The sequence below is a fragment of the Podarcis filfolensis genome, assembly GCF_964270895.1.
Source record: "Podarcis filfolensis genome assembly, chromosome: 7".
NCBI lineage: Eukaryota > Metazoa > Chordata > Lepidosauria > Squamata > Lacertidae > Podarcis > Podarcis filfolensis.
Genome location: NC_139603.1, coordinates 84,960,926 through 84,982,419, shown reverse-complemented (window position 1 = coordinate 84,982,419; position 21,494 = coordinate 84,960,926). Strand labels below are relative to the sequence as shown.

At 42.0% G+C, this 21,494-nt stretch overlaps 1 protein-coding gene across 31 annotated transcripts in view; it reads left to right on the top strand.

The window, feature by feature from the left end:
- PTK2 (protein tyrosine kinase 2) overlaps positions 1–21,494 on the top strand; it is a gene marked incomplete at its 3' end in the record, with an annotated part of 202,889 nt that overhangs the window by 49,276 nt on the left and 132,119 nt on the right. For 16 of the 31 annotated variants that reach the window (XM_083621903.1, XM_083621918.1, XM_083621902.1 and 13 more), the window contains one exon: positions 809–835. The exons of 5 other annotated variants lie outside the window; for them this stretch is intronic. Coding sequence is in view for 15 of the 26 variants with exons in the window: in XM_083621894.1 (XP_083478020.1) it covers positions 809–835 (27 nt within the window). Of the gene's footprint in view, positions 1–808; positions 836–17,514; positions 18,022–21,494 lie in introns of those variants that run through there. 10 more of the 31 variants (XM_083621905.1, XM_083621896.1, XM_083621915.1 and 7 more) reach the window with 2 other exon arrangements.

The following is a 21,494-nucleotide window of genomic DNA, read 5'->3' as shown; positions in this document are numbered from 1 at the left end:
AACTTAACTAACATGTTATATTGGTAAATATTGTGTTACCACATTTTGAGAGTTGTTTTTATTTCTGGCTGCTATGTGGTTTTCAGCAATAACTGTATATTCTTAGAGGCAGATCTCAGATTGTGTTTGAAATATGCTGTAGGCTGAGCTGGGAAGCTTACAGTTTTTGGTGTAATTATTTTACTTAATTGTTTTTCATTAAAGTTTTATTAGTTTTTACAACATGAAACATTGATTATAAGCCTAACTAAATATATAACATTAGCATTTTCTTGTTGATATGTATTTCTCTGTGCTTTCTAACCTTTGATATATCCATGCCAGCTTTTAATGATGATCAAGCTCTTCTCTTACTGCGAATTGGAGAGATGTTGGGGATTAGCAGCTGGAATTCCTGCTGCTAATGTAGCTTCAAAATTGGCCTTAAAAGTTGCAGAAAAGCTGGATCAGTTTATCAGTTTAGATAATCCACCAAACCATAGGCATAGCTGTCAACGTTTTCCTTTTTTTAAGGGAAATTCCCTTATTCCGAATAGGATTCCTTGCAAGAAAAGGGAAAAGTTGACAGCTATGACCATAGGTAGCAACTATATTTCCAATCACAATTTCTGATTATGGCTTCCTAGCTAGTTGTATGCATGGTTTGTCAGTTCAGACATCATAGGGTACACTAGTGATGGGAATAGACTTTTGAGATTGAAATATGACCATTTCCAACTTATGTAGCTCAAGAGAATGGCATTGTAAATTAGAAAGATTGCACCAAATTTTATTTACACTAATATATATTTCTTTTTAATTATTGCAGATATTTCCAGACTTTCTTTTTCAGCAGGTAAGGTATTGTTTTAATAATAAATGTTGGCTTTTATAATGATATAATTCTAAAATATGGCCAAGTAAGAGGCCTGTAATTTTTTTGTATTGCTTGGTGATCATTAATGTATTTTGTAAGCTATATAGTTATGGTGTCAAGAAGTCAGAATTGTTGTATACAGAGGTGTGTAAAAGTCCATAGGGATTTGCTGCTCTGTTTTCAATACAGTTGTGAAAATAAGGTAAAAGACCCCTGGACGGTTAAGTCCAGTCAAAGGCAACTATGGGGTGCAGCGCTCATCTTGCTTCAGGTTGAGGGAGCCAGTGTTTGTCCACAGACAGCTTTCTAGGTTATGTGGTCAGCATGACTACACTGCTTCTGGCGCAATGGAACACCATGACAGAAGCCAGAGCGCATGGAAATGCCATTTACCTTCCCACCACAGCAGTACCTATTTATCTACTTGCGCTGGTGTGCTTTAGAACTGCTAGGTTGGCAGAATCTGGGACAGAGCAACGGGAGCTCACCCTGTTGTGCAGATTCGAACCCCCAACCTTCCAATCAGGAAGCCCAAGAGGCTCAGTGGTTTAGACCACAGCGCCACCCACAACCCGGTGAAAATAAGAAGAGGTGTTGATGAGTCAGGATTTTAGAGTAAGGCTTGTAGGAATAAACTACCTTTTGGTACTTATTTTTAAAGTAAGACATTCAGTGTGGTGAGCATGGAGATGGTATGGTATAGAGGGCTAGCTAAGAGGCATCCCATCCCAACCTTCCTAATTTATTTTTCAGTAGACTTGTATCTATTAAATCACACACAAAAGAACCTGATCCATGCATTTATTTATTTACTGCCACCACCACAAATGACTAGATTGTCAGTGGACTCTGACTTTTAGACTAATGGCTGGTGGTTTCCTCAGTCTATCTGTGAAAGCCATCATTTCTTTAGTAGGTGCATTTTGTATTTGGAAAGCTAAACTGAAAACTTTCGAGTTTATGTGGGAAATACAGAAGGCTACATGAAAGGCAGTGTGACCTTCCACAAACAGAGTGCTCTGTGTTTATATAAAATAAAGAACACACTTTTTATTATTACTGAACCACGCACTGTTACCTACTAACAATCTCTGAAGTCCTAATGAAACCATAGCCTTTTCAGGAACTGTGACCCTAAACACCCCTCAATAGAATGCAATGACAATTTTAGCTGTCTGCCATACTATTTATATTGCTTACAGGACAATCTTTAAGGAGGTTCTTGCCTCCTAGTGCTGCAATATGTGATCTTGTGTTTTTGTTCAGGTGACTTTTTTTACTTCTGCTTATCCCTCCCTCCCAACTACAGTGGTACCTCGGGTTAAGTACTTAATTCATTCCGGAGGTCTGTTCTTAACTTGAAACTGTTCTTAACCTGAAGCACCACTTTAGCTAATGGGGCCTCCTGCTGCTGCTGCGCCGCCGGAGCCCGATTTCTGTTCTTATTCTGAAGCAAAGTTCTTAACCTGAAGCGCTATTTCTGGGTGAGCGGAGTCTGTAAGCTGAAGCGTCTGTAACCTGAAGCGTATGTAACCCAAGGTAGCACTGTACTAGGAACAGAATTTTGTTTTTAGTATGCAGAATAGGCATCAAGGCAAATTGAAGATTTGAAAAGCAACACTTTAAAACAACAACAACGACAACAACGACAACGACGACAACAACAACAGAATATACCTGATAGCACTTTTTTAACACTATGCAGTAACTGTCTGGAATCGTCTTTGACTCTTTTGTATGTCTGTCTTTTCTGTTCTGAACATTTCCATTACAATGCACCTCTACTCTGTGGGGAAGCATTGTAGCAGTGGACTTCTCCAGTGCTCCTTGGTCATAGTGTACTGCTAACAATCGGATTAAATATAGATTCTGTTGTTCTTGTCGTTGCCGGAAGATAAAGGTCATTGTGAACATTTCCTTTCCTCTTTGATTTCAGAGTTAAACCTTTTTGTGGGGATGATTAAGTGTGTGCTGTTGAATGTATTACTTGATTAGGTAGCTTCTTAAACCATCACATAAGGGAGTTATCCTACATTTCTCTAATTTCTATCATACCTTCAAGTCTTTGCCGCTTACTTTGCTCTTGCTTTTTTAATTGAGGCCAAGAATATGAGACTTGAGGATTTGAGAGTGCAAATCACTGGAGGCGTCTGAGGGCAACTTGTTAAATTTTTATCACTTTAGAGATGGATTGAAGGCTGCGCTCCAGAACTTTATTTGTATGTAAAGTCCTCTAGGCCAGACATCTTGTAGCATGTACATAAATAAATGTTTTAATTGATTTTTTAAATAAAAAAATTGAGCATCTATCTCAGTTTCTGTAGATCTGGTTGATGTTTGAGATATGGTAGATAAATTCATTAAATCCCATGGTTGACTTTGCTTCCCTCGTCATCTCCGTGTTTTTCCTATTTTCCCCATTTCCCACCATTATTAAATTGTTTTGTGCAGTATTAAGAGGGAGGTTGAAGTATTATGGTTTCTGATTTCAATTGAATAAATATCAATGCTACTAGTACTTCAATATTTGTATGGATCATTGATATATGAAATATTGGGAAATTAATTGGTAAATTAAAAAAGTAGTGTTGTGTTATCTCAGGTAAGTGTCAAATAGATATGATGCAGATGTAGCATAGCATTGTTGCCATTTTAGCAATGAGAACCTGATTGAATCTACCTGGCTGTGCTGTACTGTTCAATGCAAAGGGATCAGTGCACAAGTTGATAGACTGGAAGCCTGAGAAATGCATTTTCTTTGCATGGATTTGTTTGGCAAGACTTGAAAATAAGCATCTAATTCTACTTTAGCAAGTTCCGAAATTGTTATATAGAACTTATGCACCTTGCACTGCTCTCTTTCTCTAAGCCACCAGCATTATATATGTGTGGAATTTCTGTTTCCCCCATTCATCCTGTTGTAGTTTACTCTTCTGATTCCCTCCCTCAACAGTAGATGACCTATAGTATTATATCCTGTGGTTGCCTGGCAACCTCAGAGTATGCACTTATGACCATAGACTTACAAGAGTAGACTGACACACAATGCCCAGATTCAGAGTTGACTTGGAATTTTAATTTGATGCATGTATCTTCTTTTGCCTTTTGAAAAGCAAATCTATGGAGGCAAAGGCTTCTGGTTGTACGTTCAGTTGAGTGCTAGATTTGGGGTGGGAAGAATTCTGAAGTGTCAATTTAAGTATAATTACTTTTACAGCAGCCTTTCAGTCGGAGTTTTGTTTTGCTAGCCAAAACAGAAAGTGTTCCTATACAGGTGAGGGTCAGTGTACTATATTCTCCTATAGTGTTTATAACCTTTGAGGGTCACACTGCATTTTTATAAAAGATAAAAGCAGGTGGGTGGATTGCAGAAATGATTGGAGTAGTACAGGTGAAAGTGTTTGATTTTTGTATTAACCCACCACTGCCAGACCGGGAGCACTCTCTCTCCCCCCCCCCTCTCTCTCTCTCACACACACACACACAATAAAACAAACATATTTCTGAAAGGCTGGATAGCTGGATAATAACAATGGATAGCATTTCAGGGTTTCTGTAAAGCAGCTTGCTCTTAGCTACATCACTTGTTGCCTTGCAGTATGGCCACAATAATGATGGCCTTATCTCTGCTGCTACCTTTTTTTTCTTTTATATTTTTGGGTGGGGGGGGCATTACTATTGGCTACTGTAAAGGGAGCTTAAGGATGCAAAAATATTATTTGCATGTTTAATTTTGCTGACAACCTCTCAGCTGGCTGTCTCTTTGTTTACTGATGACTAGTGAGGTATAGTCGTTAGACTGTTGGACCAGGACTGTTGAGACCCAGTTTCAGATCTCAGATGTAAACCTCTCATCCAATTTACTTGGGCTTCTCATTCATTAGAATGCTGCACTGAGCTCCTTGGTGAAAAGCTGGAATATAAGTGTAATAAACACTGATTTTCCTGTCATAAATTTTAAAATTTATCTGATAATTTCCTGAAAGTATGTATTTCTTATAACTGGCATTTCTATTTTATTTTTCCTTGTGCTATCTCCATCATTCCTTTTAAATCATATGAGTAGGTTATGGGCCTGCATGCAGATCCACTTCTGTCCATTATTATTTTTACTGAACATCATCTAGGTGTGTAGGCACTTTTATATATTGTACATTTGTTTTCCTTCTGTTTTGAAGTAAACCATGCAAAGTCATCTGCATTTAATTCATGGGTCCTTTTTTTTTTAAGGAGGAAAAAGGTAATTTCTGTATGTGGCTTTCATCTTCTGGAATAACATCAACATTTAGTTTAAAAGAGAATTAACTTACCAATTTTGAGGGAGATTTCTGCCTGCTAGATAGAGCTAGCCAAGCTGAACACTTGCATGGACATCTGTTTGCAATCTTGTGCTTGTGAAAAGTGCCTTAGGGATATTCACTGATAACAAGCAGTTAATGGCAGGGTTCTATGTTTCATCCTGATTATTGGTTTTTTGGCACCATGCTAGGGGGCATTAGTTGGTTGCTGATGTTTACAGGCAAGAATACCATCTACTAGATAACACTTTGTAAATGCTGCTAAGATCTGACCATGGTTGAGATATGACACTACAACTCTGGATACAACAGTCAGGAAAGCCATAATACTAGTAAAGGTAAAGGGACCCCTGACCATTAGGTCCAGTCGTGACCGACTCTGGGGTTGCGGCGCTCATCTCGCTTTATTGGCCGAGGGAGCCGGCGTACAGCTTCCAGGTCATGTGGCCAGCATGACTAAGCCGCTTCTGGCGAACCAGAGCAGTGCACGGAAACCCTGTTTACCTTCCCGCCGGAGCGGTACCTATTTATCTACTTGCACTTTGACGTGCTTTCGAACTGCTAGGTTGGCAGGAGCAGGGACCGAGCAACGGGAGTAGCTCTCTTTTAAAAACCAACAACAACAATAAGAACAACAACAACACACAAACCTTTGATAGTTTTATGATGTGCATTACAAATCTAGACTTTCCATTATTTTATTATTCAATTTGCTGCTTTTTAGAGCATAAATTGTATTTATTTAAAAAAAAGGTTTTCTATGCATTGCATGTACATTATCTAGTTGTATAGACTTTAAACTTGCTCTTATCTGAGGCCCTTCTTTGTGTGCCCCCTCCACGAGAAGTCTGGTGGGTAGCAACGTGAGAATGGGCATTTTCTGCAGTGGCTTCCCATTTGTGGAATGCTCTCCCCAGAGAGGCTCAACCTGAAACATGTTGCTTTAAATAAGAAAGGAGGAGGAAGGAGGAAGGAGGAGGAGGAGGAGGAGAAGAAGAAGAAGAAGAAGAAAGCATCACCATGCCCCAGGAATATGTTGCAGCTAATTGAAAACCATCCAAAATGACGTCTGGATCCAAATGGATCCAAATGGTTTCCAGAGAGTGGTAGGGGATGTTTTATCCCATGTTGATGGCCTTTCAGCTGATTCCCTGGTGGCCCGCTGGAATGTGGAGTTAACCAGGGCGATTGACTGTTTGGCTCCGAAGCGCCCTCTCCGATTGCATGGAGTCCGAACAGCCCCGTGGTTTTCCACGGATCTGAGGGCAATGAAACAATCGTTGAGACAGCTAGAGCGCCGGTGGCGGATGACCCATTCTGAAGCTGACCGGACACGGGTTAGAGCTCAATGTCGAGCCTACCAAGTGGCGGTAGCGACGGCGAAGAAGACTTTCTTCACCGCCTCTATTGCATCTGCAGAAAACAGCAGCAGGAGACTTTTTCAGGTGGTTCGCAATCTAGCGGAACCACCTGCTACATCGGGGCCCAGTACGGGCCACATGATCTCCTGCAATGATTTTGCAAAGTTTTTTGCAGATAAAGTCGCTCAGATTTGGGAAGAGGTAGACGCCACCGTGGGAGCAGGGCCGAGGCGAGAGAGTGCCAGAGTCCTGTCTAGTCAAATTGCGTGGGATCAGTTCCAATCTGTTACCTCCGAGGATGTGGACAGGCTGCTTGGACGAGTGAAACCAACCACCTGTCTCCTTGATCCTTGCCCATCCTGGCTCATAAAAGCTAGCCGGGAAGGGCTGGGCGATGGGCTTCATGGAGTGGTGAATGCTTCCCTCCATGAGGGAGCCTTCCCAGACCCGCTGAAAGAGGCGGTTATTAAACCGCTTCTTAAAAAACCATCTTTAGATGCGGCCACGATGGCCAACTATCGCCCAGTCTCAAATCTTCCATTCTTGGGCAAGGTGATTGAGCGAGTGGTTGCTGAACAACTCCAGGCACGCCTGGAAGAAGTGGACCATTTGGATCCCTTCCAGTTGGGATTCAGGCCTCATCATGGGACTGAAACTGCCTTGGTCGCACTGGTTGATGATCTCCAGCGGGCTAGGGACAAAGGTGAGAGCTGTTTGCTAGTTCTGCTGGATCTCTCAGCGGCATTTGATACCATCGACCATAACATCCTTCTGGACCGTCTTGAGGGGCTGGGAGCTGGGGGCACTGTCATACAGTGGTTCTGCTCCTTTCTCCTGGGCCATGTTCAGAAAGTGGTGGTGGGGGATGAGTGTTCAGACCCCTGGGCTCTCACTTGTGGGGTGCCTCAGGGTTCTGTCCTCTCCCCCATGCTTTTCAATATCTATATGCAGCCGCTGGGAGAGATCATCAGGGGGTTTGGGCTGGGTGATCATCAGTATGCGGATGATACCCAGCTCTACCTCTCTTTCAAATCAGAACCAGTGAAGGCGGTGAAGGTCCTGTGTGAGTGCCTGGAGGCGGTTGGAGGTTGGATGGCGGCTAACAGATTGAGGCTGAATCCTGACAAGACAGAAGTACTGTTCTTGGGGGACAGGAGGCGGGCAGGTGTGGAGGATTCCCTGGTCCTGAATGGGGTAACTGTGCCCCTGAAGGACCAGGTGCGCAGCCTGGGAGTCATTTTGGACTCACAGCTGTCCATGGAGGCACAGGTCAAATCTGTGTCCAGGGCAGCTGTTTACCAGCTCCATCTGGTATGCAGGCTGAGACCCTATCTGCCTGCGGACTGTCTTGCCAGAGTGGTGCATGCTCTAGTTATCTCCCGCTTGGACTACTGCAATGCGCTCTACGTGGGGCTACCTTTGAAGGTGACCCGGAAACTACAACTAATCCAGAATGCGGCAGCTAGACTGGTGACTGGGAGCGGCCGCCGAGACCGCATAACACCGGTCTTAAAAGACCTACATTGGCTCCCAGTACGTTTCCGAGCACAATTCAAAGTGTTGGTGCTGACCTTTAAAGCCCTAAATGGCCTCGGCCCAGTATACCTAAAGGAGCGTCTCCACCCCCATCGTTCTGCCCGGACACTGAGATCCAGCGCCGAGGGCCTTCTGGTGGTTCCCTCACTGCGAGAAGCCAAGTTACAGGGAACCAGGCAGAGGGCCTTCTCGGTAGTGGCGCCCTCCCTGTGGAACGCCCTCCCACCAGATGTCAAAGGGAACAACAACTATCAGACTTTTAGAAGACATCTGAAGGCAGCCCTATTTAGGGAAGCTTTTAATGTTTGATGTATTAGAGGATTTTAATATTTTTTTGGAAGCCGCCCAGAGTGGCTGGGGAAGCCCAGCCAGATGGGCGGGGTACAAATAATAAATTATTATTATTATTATTATTATTATTATTATTATTACTATTACTATTACTATTACTATTACTATTATTATTATTGCAAAGGTTACCATCAGTTTGGCTCTCTTTTTTTTGAAGCGTTGCAAGATTCATTAAATGATGTTCATTGCAGCATCCTAGACCAGGGACAGTTACCACAGTTGTCATTTGAGCTCAGATGAATCTTTGTGTGGCAAGGGCAGCCACTAGGCAAGAAGTTGACTGGATTCCCCATTGCTGCTACAGAGGCTCCTTCTGCCTGCAAGCTGGAGAATACGGAGTATGCCTGCCTGTGGAATAAGATGACTGTTTTGGTGTCTGTTTCCAGTCTGATTAGCACAGAATTGCCTATACGAGAACCAAAAGGGGTTGTGGTTATTCTGGATGTGAACCATTTTTGGCAGGGAACCTGAAATGTTGCGGTAGACTGTAGCTTTTCTCTAGCACTCTGCTGGCTTTTTGTTTGTTTTATATTATTGTTCCAGCAAGAATAGGTGTGGAAATATTAGTACACACTGTTAAAATCTCTGTATCTGACAAAACATTCATATCTGAATTAAATTTGTGATATCCAACAGCAAATTGTGAACTTTTCTTCCCCTTTGAAAGTTCTCTTATCCTTTTACGCTTACTAAGAAATAGGTTTCATTAAAGACACTGGGGCTTGCTTCTGAGTAAACTTGTGAACTACTGCTAGTAAATTGACTAAAACAGGTATGTTTACATGATTTTTAATCCAACATATCAACAGTGATGCAGTGAATATTTAGTTTACTGCTGACCTCTCTTTATTCTCCATTTTAAGCCAGCTTCACACAGCAGCTGAGGAAAAAGATTCCTGTGGGAGAAAATGGAATTTATGATCATAATACCATAAACTTAGGTGCAGGGATTCTGCCAGATGCACCTGCTACAGATCTTAATTGTGTTTAATTAAAAATAAATCAAATTGAATATGTTATTCTTTTTTAAAAAAGAAATAGTGGTGAAAAGGTAAAGTTTTCTGCCCTTTTCAAAGGAAACCTCCTCTTAATTTATACTTTTGTCTGATTTCCTGCAATCATCACAAGGCTCTGTTATAGAAGCTTTTGCTCTGATGGGTTTTGCGAGTCCTCAAATTTCTGCTCTTAGAGATTTAATGAGGGAGAGGTGGGTGGATGCTATACCATCTGTTAATGATTCTGCTTAGTGAACATATTTTACCTCGGGGCCTGGTTACTGACAAGAGGCCAGAACCCAGAATGGCTCTGTAAAGTAATCAGTTGTCTACTGTCTACCTCAATTCTGCTGGGCATATTCAGTAACTGTGAGCTTGTGAGACACCAGCTGTTGTCATCCACTTTTAAAGGGTTTATGAGGTCCCCCTATTAAAACAGTTGCAAAATGCTTCTCAAGTTTCATTTGAGAACCCAACTTGTCTTTGAAAATCCAAAATAAAGAACATGGTAATTTAGTCATTTACCTGTGCTAAGAATGGATCGTGGTTTGTGACCTGTGAGGATTTGACTTGTGCATTGTGCTGCACAGAACAAACATGATTAATCTGCTTGCCATGATTCAGTTAAACAGTGCTGGTATCACAAAAAGAGAGGAAATGAAGGCGAGGCTCTCTGTCGTTATCGGGATTCACCTCATATGTAGTCTTTAATAAAAATTGGGTACCAATTTCCCCCCCCCTCTCTTCTCCAAGCAGAAATTGCACAGAACCTGTTTTCCATGTCTCCAGTCCTAATACAATATTCCTTTTGTGGATCACAGTCAGTAAGTATATGTCTGTGGTTTTGAAAATGTGCTGAACTTTTAACAGTGAATTAAGTATTTAACCATTCACTGTTAAATACTTCATTCTGGTGATCGCAAGTTAGAATCATGAGTAGCTTAACTTTTCAAGTGTCATTATGCATTTCCTTCTAAAGCATTAATCTTTCATTAATGGATAGGCATACTGTGGTGAAAGGATGATGGACTTTTTCAGTCAGGATGAAGTAGGAGAAACACAGTGGTAGGCTTAATCACATTTGAAAATGTAAAATGGAGTTCCTGCTGTATTTTTTTTTAAGGATCAGTATGGGATAACTCGGTAGCAAAATCTAGAAGTGTGTAAAATTCAGACACTCTGGGATGGTTTCAGACTGTGGAAAAAGGTTTAAAAGGGGTGAAGGTAGTAAAGATGACCTTTTGCTCCAAAGGCAAAGCTCAACATGGGAGACTACCTTTTTGTGCAAATTGTGGGTAAGAGGCCGAGGCTGTAAAAGCTTGCCTTTTGCAAGATCAGCTAGCTTTGGCAGAACTGTGGATACGAGGGAAATGCGATGAAGTGATGTAAAGAATGGCAAGAGAGAGGCCAGCTGCAGGGTGCTTTAGTAATGGTGGCTTAGAAAGCAGAGATACCTTCACAGAGGAAGGAGGAGAGATCAAGGAATGCAGGGAATAACTGTAGCATTGCTCAGACTGTAGTTTCACAATCTGTTTTGAGACAGGTTGGCTGCAATTTAGAATAGCAGTAGACCTGTAACCTTACTACCTTAGTTAGGTTTAGTGCTGGAATACAAGGTTGTGGGGGCATGGAATTAGGGCATGAATTGAGGGGTCCTCAATACTTTTGTAATACCCCCCCCCCACTCAAAAGTGAGATTTTATTCCAGGTGGGCTTTCGATAGCTCCAGAGACCAGAAATGTGTTTGCATTATGAACAGCTTTACAGTGGTACCTCGGGTTACATACGCTTCAGGTTACATACGCTTCAGGTTACACACTCCACTAAGCCAGAAATAGTGCTTCAGGTTAAGAACTTTGCTTCAGGATAAGAACAGAAATCAGGCTCCGGTGGCAGCAGGAGGCCCCATTAGCTAAAGTGGTGCTTCAGGTTAAGAACAGTTTCAGGTTAAGTACAGACCTCTGGAACGAATTAAGTACTTAACCCGAGGTACCACTGTACTGCCATTAACTCTCCTTTTTGAATGGGACATGTTCATAGTTTTGCAGAGAACAAGTGCTTCAGATTATTAAATTAGTGTTTTCCTGACATGCTTCTATACATATCCTCCGGCAGGCACAACTTAACTTTCAACCCTCAGAAGAACTCCTAAGTCAGCCTTTCTCAACCTTGGGTACCCATATGTTGTTAAACTACAACTCCTATCATGCTTGATCACTAGTCCTGCTAGCCAGGGATTATGGGGGTTGTAGTCCAATAGCATCTGGGGACCCAATGTTGAGAAAGGCTCCCCTAAGGTGTTTAGAACCATAAACATGTATCTTAATTCAATACAAAATTCTTAGTCACTCAAAATGCAACTTCAAAATAAATATTAACAAATGATTAAAAGCTTGGTGAAATAATAATGTATTATTCAACTCAAACCTATCTCACATAAATTTTGTGAGGATAGAGTGCAAGAGTACCATGTGTGCCACCTTGGATTCCTCTGGGGGAAAGCCTGGGATGCCAAAGTGATAAGTATGAGTTTTCTGAGCAGGCATTAATATTACATCACAAGCTTTTGTTTTTTGTTTTAAATCAATTGAGTGATTGTTGCTTACCATAAAATACAACAACTGGTGGAACGTAGTAATGATGCTTAACATATAGTGTGTGTCGAATGGATAGAGCATGTCACAAATAATTTTGGTAATCCTTACAACTTTTCTGTAACATATTATCTCCATCTTGCAGTGAGAGTGAGGGACTGAGGGTTGGAGAATAGTCGCTTGTCTAAGGGACTCCATCTTATTAATATTATCTCCATCTTGCAGTGAGAGTGAGGGACTGAGGGTTGGAGAATAGTCGCTTGTCTAAGGGCCACCTAGGGAGGGTTGGGGAACATGGAGGGTAACTGGATGGAGTGAAGGAAGGAGAAGCAGCAAGAATGGAATCCATATGAATAACTTCATGTGGTGCTCTGGATTAGGAAAATTGATCAATGCTTCTCTGAAGTCTGCTCATAAAGGAAAAAGAAATGATTGCAGCCTCAGAGGAGTAGATCTGCTATATTTATCTTTCATGCAAGTTATTTAAGGAAGCATGTGGTGTCTTAGTTCAGTTTTTTTCTTCACCTTTTCTATAAACCAAAAAGTGAGACACTTTGACTTCATTTGATTAAGGAGAAACTTATTCTGTAGCTTTGGGATTTTGTATTGCTATCAGTGACGGTACAGTATAGTTGGTGCTGAGCCCCCTTTTCTTGACCCATGTCCAGCACCCTTTCCATCCATTTCCTTCATTCTTAATGAATTGTACATGTCATGCTGTGGTGGGTCATGATCAATATTTGTTTAAATAAAACAATTTAAACAAAATAAGACCTAATATTTTTAGGTCTTATTTTGTGTTTCATTTGTGTATTCCTTATTTATTGTAAGCTGCTGAGAGAACTTCATTACAAATGTTATACATATATAAACACATAAATGAATGCTGTAAATTGAAGATTTTATATTTCAAGGAACCACATATATACTAGGGAGAGCCTTGTAATTAATTTATTTTCAAGGTGCAAGAAGCATTCTGTTTACCAGTTTTATTTTTTTTAGTATGTGGATTCCATCTGCTTTTCTTTCTAGATATTTGGTCTTCCCTGTAGTATTCATGGTTGTCAAAAAGGGGCCTTCTGGAGCTTCATAGAGAGGTGAGAGGGCGAAGTTCAGAAGAGGAGATATAGCCTTCCACAACATCCCCCTTCCTATTCTACCCTGAATGTATGAAGGATTAAGGAACTTCAGGATATCACTTGGTGCTGGAGTGCAGGAAAAATGGTTCTTTCTCAGAGGTGCTTCTGGAATTAAGGGTATTAGCTTTCCAGAGGTCTGATAATCTGTGTTGAAGGGGGAGTATAAAAAACAGCTCTCAGTTAAAACGTGTGAGAGGAAAGATTCAGTTCAGAAAGTGAGACACTAACCTTGATGCTTGGCTTGTATGAAGCTAATCCATAAGATGGCAGTTGTATCTTTGTGTGCATGTAACTTACTCAGGTCAGACATAACATTCAACTGTAGCTTAGTGTTATGAGAATGAACATGGGTGAGCTACAGGTTTGGGTTCTCCGTTCTCTTTCACATATGGGGGAGGATGTTTTAAAACTTCTGGATGTGGTTTCAGACAAACCACCGTCTTCCATTTCTGCTGCGTGGATGGAACACTGGTTTGTTCAAACCAAGATATTACACCACATTTTGGTGCTAGAGGCTCATAATTGTGTAAAAGAAAACATTTCAATATATGCAGCTTTCCCTACCTGACAAGCTTTTAACTAATATTATGGGTAAATATATGAAACTGCCTTATACTGACTGAGTCACTGGCCAGTCTCGTCCAGTACTGTCTACTCTGTCTGGCAAAAGTTGTCCAAGGTATATGAGTCCTCTCATTCTTTTGCATCTGGTCGCCTTATAGATGCCTTATATTTTGTGCAGTAGTAGAAACTACTGTGCCTATGCTGCTGCACTTGTTCAGTTCTTGAAAATTGATGCTGAGAGGATTTTTGTTCATTGTTCATCCTACTTTCCTGCCCTGACTATATGCATAAGGAGATGTCGTTTTATGGTGGGGACTCTTTAGACTTTGAAGGAGCTTTGGTCATTATGCCTGAGCAGTGGGGCAGAACTAATGGTTCAATTGTGCTCTAATTTTTATTTTAAACTGTATTGGAACCCAGTTTTCTAAGTTCTTTTCAAAAGGGCTGAACAGAGCTTGTTGTAGACATGTCCAGCTGTTCTTGTTGTGAAACTAGTAGCAGTGAGGTGCACCAAGAACAATGTGTGCAAGCTTCCCATGTATTTGCTGCAGGTGTTAACTTGGTGTCTGTTCCAAGGAATGCCTCCTTTTGCTTCCCTGTGGATTGCTCTCACAGACAGGCATGGGAGCAGGACCTCAGACATAAATTAGGTGTTGGCAGGTTAGTATAATGAATATGATCCTTCATGTAACCTCGTCCCAAACTGCTGAGGACTTTAAAGATCATGACTAGTGCTTTGAAATTAAACCCAGAAATGCACTGGCAACCAGTGCAATATGTTACAACCCCAACCCACCTCCAGACATCAGCTCAGCATTTCAAACAGCCTTCTGGAGCAAGTAGGTGGAAAAGAGGAGCAGAGTTGTATGTCATCTACATGCTGATGACTTTATTGTTAAATTTGGGGGTGGTGTGGTGTTTCTAGCTGAGATGTAACTGAAAAGCTATTTTAATAGCTCACTGTATTGCTACTCTATATCACAGGTGACTCCTTAATAAACTGTAACATTATAAGTATTCCCTTTTTTAAAAAAAGAAAGAATAAAACTTCATGAAAATTGACTTGGATACTGAATGCTATCCTCATTTAACAAGAATGAAATAAGAAGAAACATACAAAAAACCCACATCCCACTCTTGGTTCAGGAGAACACATGTACCGTATTTTTCGTTCTATAGGACGCACATTTTCCCCTCCAAAAATTAAGGGGAAATGTGTGTGCTTCCTATAGAGCGAATGCAGGCTGCGCCGCTAAGCCCAAAGCCAGAACAGGAAGACGGAGCACTGAGGAGCGCTCCGTCTCGCTGCTCTAGCTTGGGGATTGTTGCGCGCAAAGCCTCTCCAGGGCAGTGGGGTGCCTTCACCCTGCTGTCCTGCAGAGGCTAGCAAGGCTGTTCCCAAGCCAGAACAGTGAGACGGAGGGTTCCGTCTCGCTGCTCTAGCTTGGGGACGGCTGCGCGCACAGCCTCTCCAGGGCAGCGGGGCGCTGCGCTCCAAAGGCTTCAGGGATCTTTGAGGCTGGCGGTGGGGGAAAGCAGCGCTTCCCCCCACCGCCAGCCCCACAAGCTCTGGTGAACGTACCTTGAACGCACCTTGTTTTAGAGGGGGAGAACAAGAAAAACTTTTTTCCCTGTTCTCCCCCTCCTATGGTCTGGTGCGTCCTATGGTCCAGTGCGTCCAATGGAGCGAAAAATACGGTAAGTGGAACAGCTACCAAATAAGAGTGTTAGCAAAGACTGATTGTGTTAGGGCTATACTTATATTAGACCAATCAACGTGTCACAAAGCATCATACAAGCTTTTGAGTTTTCTGGAAGTCTTCACCAGACTATATCAGGTATAGAATCATAGAATCATAGAATCGTATAGCCAGAGTGGGGCCCTCCACATGTTGTTGGTCTACAGTTCTCATCCTCTCTGACTACTGGCACGCTGGTTGAGTCTGAGGGGATTTGGAATCCAACAACATATGGATGGGACAGTTGTTGTTGTTGTTTATAAACTGTGTTGAAAATTTTAAAAGCAACTTCCAAACACAAAGCACTGTCTTCCAAGGCAGATGCATGTACAGATGTCAAGCCTTGCATGCAGTTCTCCTGGATGGGACAGTGTTGGCTGTCTTGGCACTGGATGGTAAACAGAACTGGGAAAAGGGGATTGGCACACTGTTTTGTGGTATTTTGGTTGGCCTAATAAAGGTATTGCCCTAATAAGGATGTTGGAATTTGCCTAATAGTCCAGCATGGCTATCTTTCAGTTTAATTGGCCTGGAGCAACAGAAACAATCCCACTACCTCTGATTTTAGCATGTTAAGAAGTGCTGTCAAAGTAGAATACAGAACACTCCACATTTACACATGTTCAAGGCACACATGACCATGGCTGTGTGCATTGCTGCGAGCCTGGAAGTGGCAAGGAAAGGGGCAAAAACAGGCCCCAAAGGGCATGAAAATGGCAGAAAAACAGCATCTAGCAATCCCCCAAGCCTTTGCAACTGCAATCCCAGGAGCCCTTGCACTGACATTTGAGGCCTGTGAAGAGTTGGAGTTTGATTGAGGAGGTTTGGAGGGTGTTTGCAGACTTTTTCTATGGTGTTCCCAATATACAAATTTACTTAAATGTGTGGTTCCTTGGAATGTAACCCCTGCGATGGGGAGCTGCCTGTAGCTGACATCTCCATTTCAGTTAAGCAGAGCACAGTTTGCAACCACATCCAATGTAGTGGCATAGGCAGCCATATTTGCTATCCTGGCTATGAGCTTGACTATGACTTGCAACAATATTGGCTTAGCAGTGGAGTTGGTCATGCTTACTTGTACTTAAATGGAAGCCGATATGCAATACGCAAAACAGTATTCTTCAGGGCTAAAGGAGTAATTAATTAATAAAACAGAACACCTGTGTATCTCACAACCTGCTCCATGTTAAATAGAAAGCATTTTCACATTCTGGGCCCAGGCACTCATGAGCCCAGGCACATTGTGGGAGAATGCATTTGGCTAGTAAACAAAGCTGTTTAAATCCAGCAGTTGCTAAAACACTTTCTTGGTATGTGTGTCACTGTGTGAGTGGAAGAGGCAAAATGTATATACCACGTTCTGTGTTGTTTGCTGCAATGTGTGTATGTATAAATAGCCAGTTTATCATTGATATTCTGTGCGCCTGTGTGTGTGTGTGCTGAAGGAAACAGAATCTGTTTTCAGTTAACCTTTTGTGGTTGGAGTATAATATGCACAGAACACCCGTATGTATTGACCTTTGCTGAATGCTAGCTTCAAGATGTTTTAAACAATGGCCATACTTGGTGTATAATTTGGGTCACCTTTTTTCTTCCATTGTGTGTGCATGTCTATGTGTGTTTTGAGGTATCTTTTCCATTTTTCTAGTAATCCTTTCTTGCAGATAAATTTTGAGAATATTTCAGAACACTTTACAGTACTTAGAAAGTATGAAGTTTGTAATTGGGTTGTCTTTAAATGAAAGATGATTAGAGGTTACATCTCATTGTTTAGTGCAGCCCCCTCCCTCCCCCTCCCCCAATTATTCTTGTTTCGTCAGAATAGTTATTTAAAATCAAATGTCAGTGTTGGTAGGTACGATGCCAGAGGCATGGATTTAAAGCTAAACTGGTTGCAGGAGCGGATCTACAGCTATGACCTGGGTCAGGCTTGATTTGCAGCTTAGTCAGTTTTAGAATCTGCTGTCAGTTTTGTAAACAGGAGTCTGCTGGCTGAACTGAACAGAAGGGTGAGATTAGCATATTAATAAGGTTGTTGCTAATCGCCTCTCCTCCCTCCCCTCTCCCTCCCTTCCTCCTCCGCCTCTCCTGAATGAATCTAGGAATACAGACGCACACAGTCACATTGCTGGCTGGTTGCATTCTGTTTGGTAGCTTGTCCAGGGAAAAGGATGATCTGTGCTTTAAATTGTTGAGGCATGCGAAGACTCCGAAACTGAAATGCATTCTTCACGCTGTCGGAATATATTACTAGAGCAGCACTAAGGAATGGGGTGGTGTGGAGGTGGGTCTTTTCTTGCTTCTACCTTTGCAGCCAAACCTGAAAGACGCTAAATGTGAGGAGGGTTAGTAGTTGATTTTTCCTGCTTGTGACTACGCGCAAGCGGCTGGCTTCCCAGCCCCCCCGCGGGAGCAAATACTACTGGAGACCTGAATTGGAACATTGTATGCTGGAGCCTGGCGTGATCTCTATACGATTGTGTGTATGTTGTTCTTGGAACTGGCAGGGCAACAGGCCCCGAAACAAGCAGGTGTCATCTATATGGAGAAAAGCGGCTGTAGTCCATTCCCAATATGCTGGGCTAAAGGTACACCAAACTTTAATATTATATATTTTCTGACTTTTGATTCATGCATCAAAAGAAAAGGGGGAAATAAGTTGGTTGGGAGAGAAGGACTGGCATGAAATTGAAAACACAGTGGCTGTATTCTGGCCATGTAATTTTGATGTGGAAGCAGTCAGCTGTGGTGTTTTACCTGACAACCATAAACATTTTACCCTCTAAAGGCAGGGAAACAAATGGTATGAGCATTATTGGTTTTGAATAGTCAGTACTTTTCAGTTTTGATGATCTATTTGAAATGGAGAATTCATCTACCTCAGTTGCCTGCATTTTTTAAAATTATTATTTAAATCTTTTATCAAATGTTATTCATTATTTTTCAGGATAGATTCTGCAAATTATTACTAATTTCAGTGGCCAAAACAGGGTGGAAATTTGATGAGTGTGAACAGGATAGAATTTTTATGCAGAACTACTGCATTGGTTACCTTTTTAAAAGCTGTGGTAAACGTGACAGGGAAGTGCTTTATAGCTGGCACAATCAGACAGGATCTGACTTGAAATTCAGGTTGAGCAATAAACCAGTTCCAAGTATAGAACTCTCCCTACGGGGTGTATTTTTAGTGGGTTTTAAAGGCAGCAACATTTTTTGCACCCTTGCCCTTTAGTGCACTGTCATGTAAGGTCTGGGTGCCTGTACTGTACATTTTAAGGTAAAATTATAAAGGACAAAGTAGCCCTCCCCCCACAAAAAGGTTTAATTTTGTAATGAAAAGTAGTGCAAGATGACCTCTTTCTTTATGGTGGTAGTGATTCACCTGAACAGGTCACCTATAGTATCCAGCTGGGCTATGAGCCAACCATTACCCTGCTCCCTGCCAAAGGGTAGCTGGAGTATTGCAATGCTCAGTTCATTACATGACCGGAGGCAGTTCGTGACCGCTACTCTGTGAAGGAAGGTTTTTAATCTGCTGTCACATTATGAGTTGTCAGCTGTGCCATAGCTTATGGTGGAGCACTGAGTCTGGTTTTAACCTCTGACATCTCCTGTCCAAGATTCTTGGATGGCAGATCTGAGAGACAGCTATCTGAGAACTTGGTTTTCCATTGCCAGTCAATGTGTCTTACTTACCCCCTTTTTCCTCAAAGGAGTTGCATATATTCTCCTTTCCCCCCTCCCCTTTACCTCACAAGGGTGTTGTGAATAATGATTATTATGAGAGATTTGAATCCAGGCCTCCTGAGTCCTATACCACACTTGCTCTTATGGGTACCAGATTGTTTTATTATATCAGGGGTAGCCATCCTCCTCTGGTTGTTGGGGATTCCCATCAGCCTCAGCCAGCATGGTCAGTGTTTATGCGAGTTTGGAGCCCAACGACAGGTGGAAGGTGCCATGTTGGGTTAGATGAACCACTGATTGGACAGTATATATGGCAGCTTCTTAGATAATTATCTCCAAACTAGTTGTGAAACCTTCTTCCCAGTGAAATATAAGTCCAGAATTCTTGAATAGTTTCCTCTGGATATGTGCAATGCATTTCCTAGGAATTTTCTTTAGAATTCTCCTGCTATGTGCACCTTCATCTTGGTGAGCTGTAAATGTAAAGCAAAGCACAGCATTTCTGTTACTTTTGGATCCCAACTCAATAGTTCCTGTTTTATGAAGGGCATATTTGCTAAGTTAAATAAGGCAATGGCAACTTTCAATTCTGAAAGCACAAATGCACTGAATGCTGTTCGCTTATATAAAATTAATGCTACATGTATTTTTGATGAGATTTCTTAAAAATAGTTTCACATAAAGGATACACTTGGAGCCTTGTGTCAGGCTTACATTAGAATGTGGGGCTATTCAGTTAGATTACAGAGGAGTTAGTCCCTTAGCTGCTTTTATATTCCTCATCTGTTGAATAAAACTCAAGGGTAAAGATGCTGCTCTTCACGTCTGTGATGTCTAGTTTAATATCAAACCTCCTAAATTTTATCAGTACTGGATACTTCAGGGATAATATCCAGGAAGCCATAGGATACTTGCAGAGTTACATAACTCTCATAGGCACTTTGCAAGTTATAGAAATCAGATACCCTGAAGCCAGAGTGCATTGATGGACCTAGACACTGTTTAGGATAAGAAGAATACCGATAAGTAGTCCTATTCTTTACTATCATTGTGATCTCATTTCAGAGTAACTTTATAACTGTTACTCAGCTTTATAATTGAAGCAGTGGACATGGTTAACTTCAAGCCATTCTGTCCAGCTGTTGCTGGACAATGTGTGTCTTGGGGAGGGGGACGGGATGACATACACACATACAAGCTCTCTGTTTGAACTCTCCGTGTGTCTTACCCATCCTTTCATTGATACACTGTTCAGCTGACATCCAGTTACTCCTTACTATCCACTATCCATGTTTGTGGATCTAGACATACCTTATGACTCCGTCCACCTGCTGACATCTTATAAGTAAGAAGAAAATTAGATTTTCTACTTCAGTGTGCATGGAAGTATTTATTGGGCAGTTTTTACCTCTCTACAATATGTTGGGCAGGGATCTACGTTTTTTGATTGCTATTGCTAGTCAAACAAAAATTTATGGCCACCAGCTTGTTTCCAGTTGGCTGGAGGCAAGCACTTTTGCCCAACAGCCAAGAATTCCCCCTAAACTTACTGGAGGGGAAGGTAGATAAGAAGCATTCCAGATTCAGTTTGACCCCCCCCCCTTTCTGTTACCTGAGGGAAAGATAGGTGGTGAAAATTGCAGGCTTTAGGCAGTGCACAGTGCTGGGGCTCTGAGCTCTAACATTGAGCAGCGGTTGAAAAGGTTTCCTTTCCCCAGTTGTCTCACAAGCAGAAAAGACTGGGCAAGGAGAGTGAAAGTTTCAGCAATTGCTGTGTAATGGGGCTCAGAGCTTTCCTCTGAACCTTTGACCTGGGGAGAGGGTGGGAATTAATCCAGGATGAGCCTGAGTCACTTCTCTGCTTCAAAGTAGGAAGAAGGTCTGTTGCTCATTACTCCCACCAGTGGGCAATTGCACACTTGTCATGGAGAGCATGGCAAGTGTTTGGAGACATGTAAATGGAGGTTTGGAAGGGTGGCACCAGAACTGGGGGAGCTCAGCTGATGTGTTAGAGGTTGCTCTTCTGGCCTAGAGCTGTTTGTTTCCCAATTCCTCTTCATGAGAACTGGTGCAGTGTACCTCCTTGCTTGCATATATTTCCCCAGGGTCATTCTTGCTGCCTTGTTCCTGTGGCTAGACTCCAGTTCCCCACCTTTGAAAGTAGAAATGTGTCCTTGGCCTTTGAATGGTTAAGGTTGAATTCACAGTGTTAGTAACATTTCAGAGTTCATGGTCTTCTTTATTTTTTTCTGAGGCAGTCATTCTGCCTTTCACTTCCCTTCCATCCAAAATGTAGACAAGTGAACATAAGAACTGGATCAGATCAAAGGCTCCTCTACTCCATCATTGTGTTTCCCCGTTGACCAAACAGATG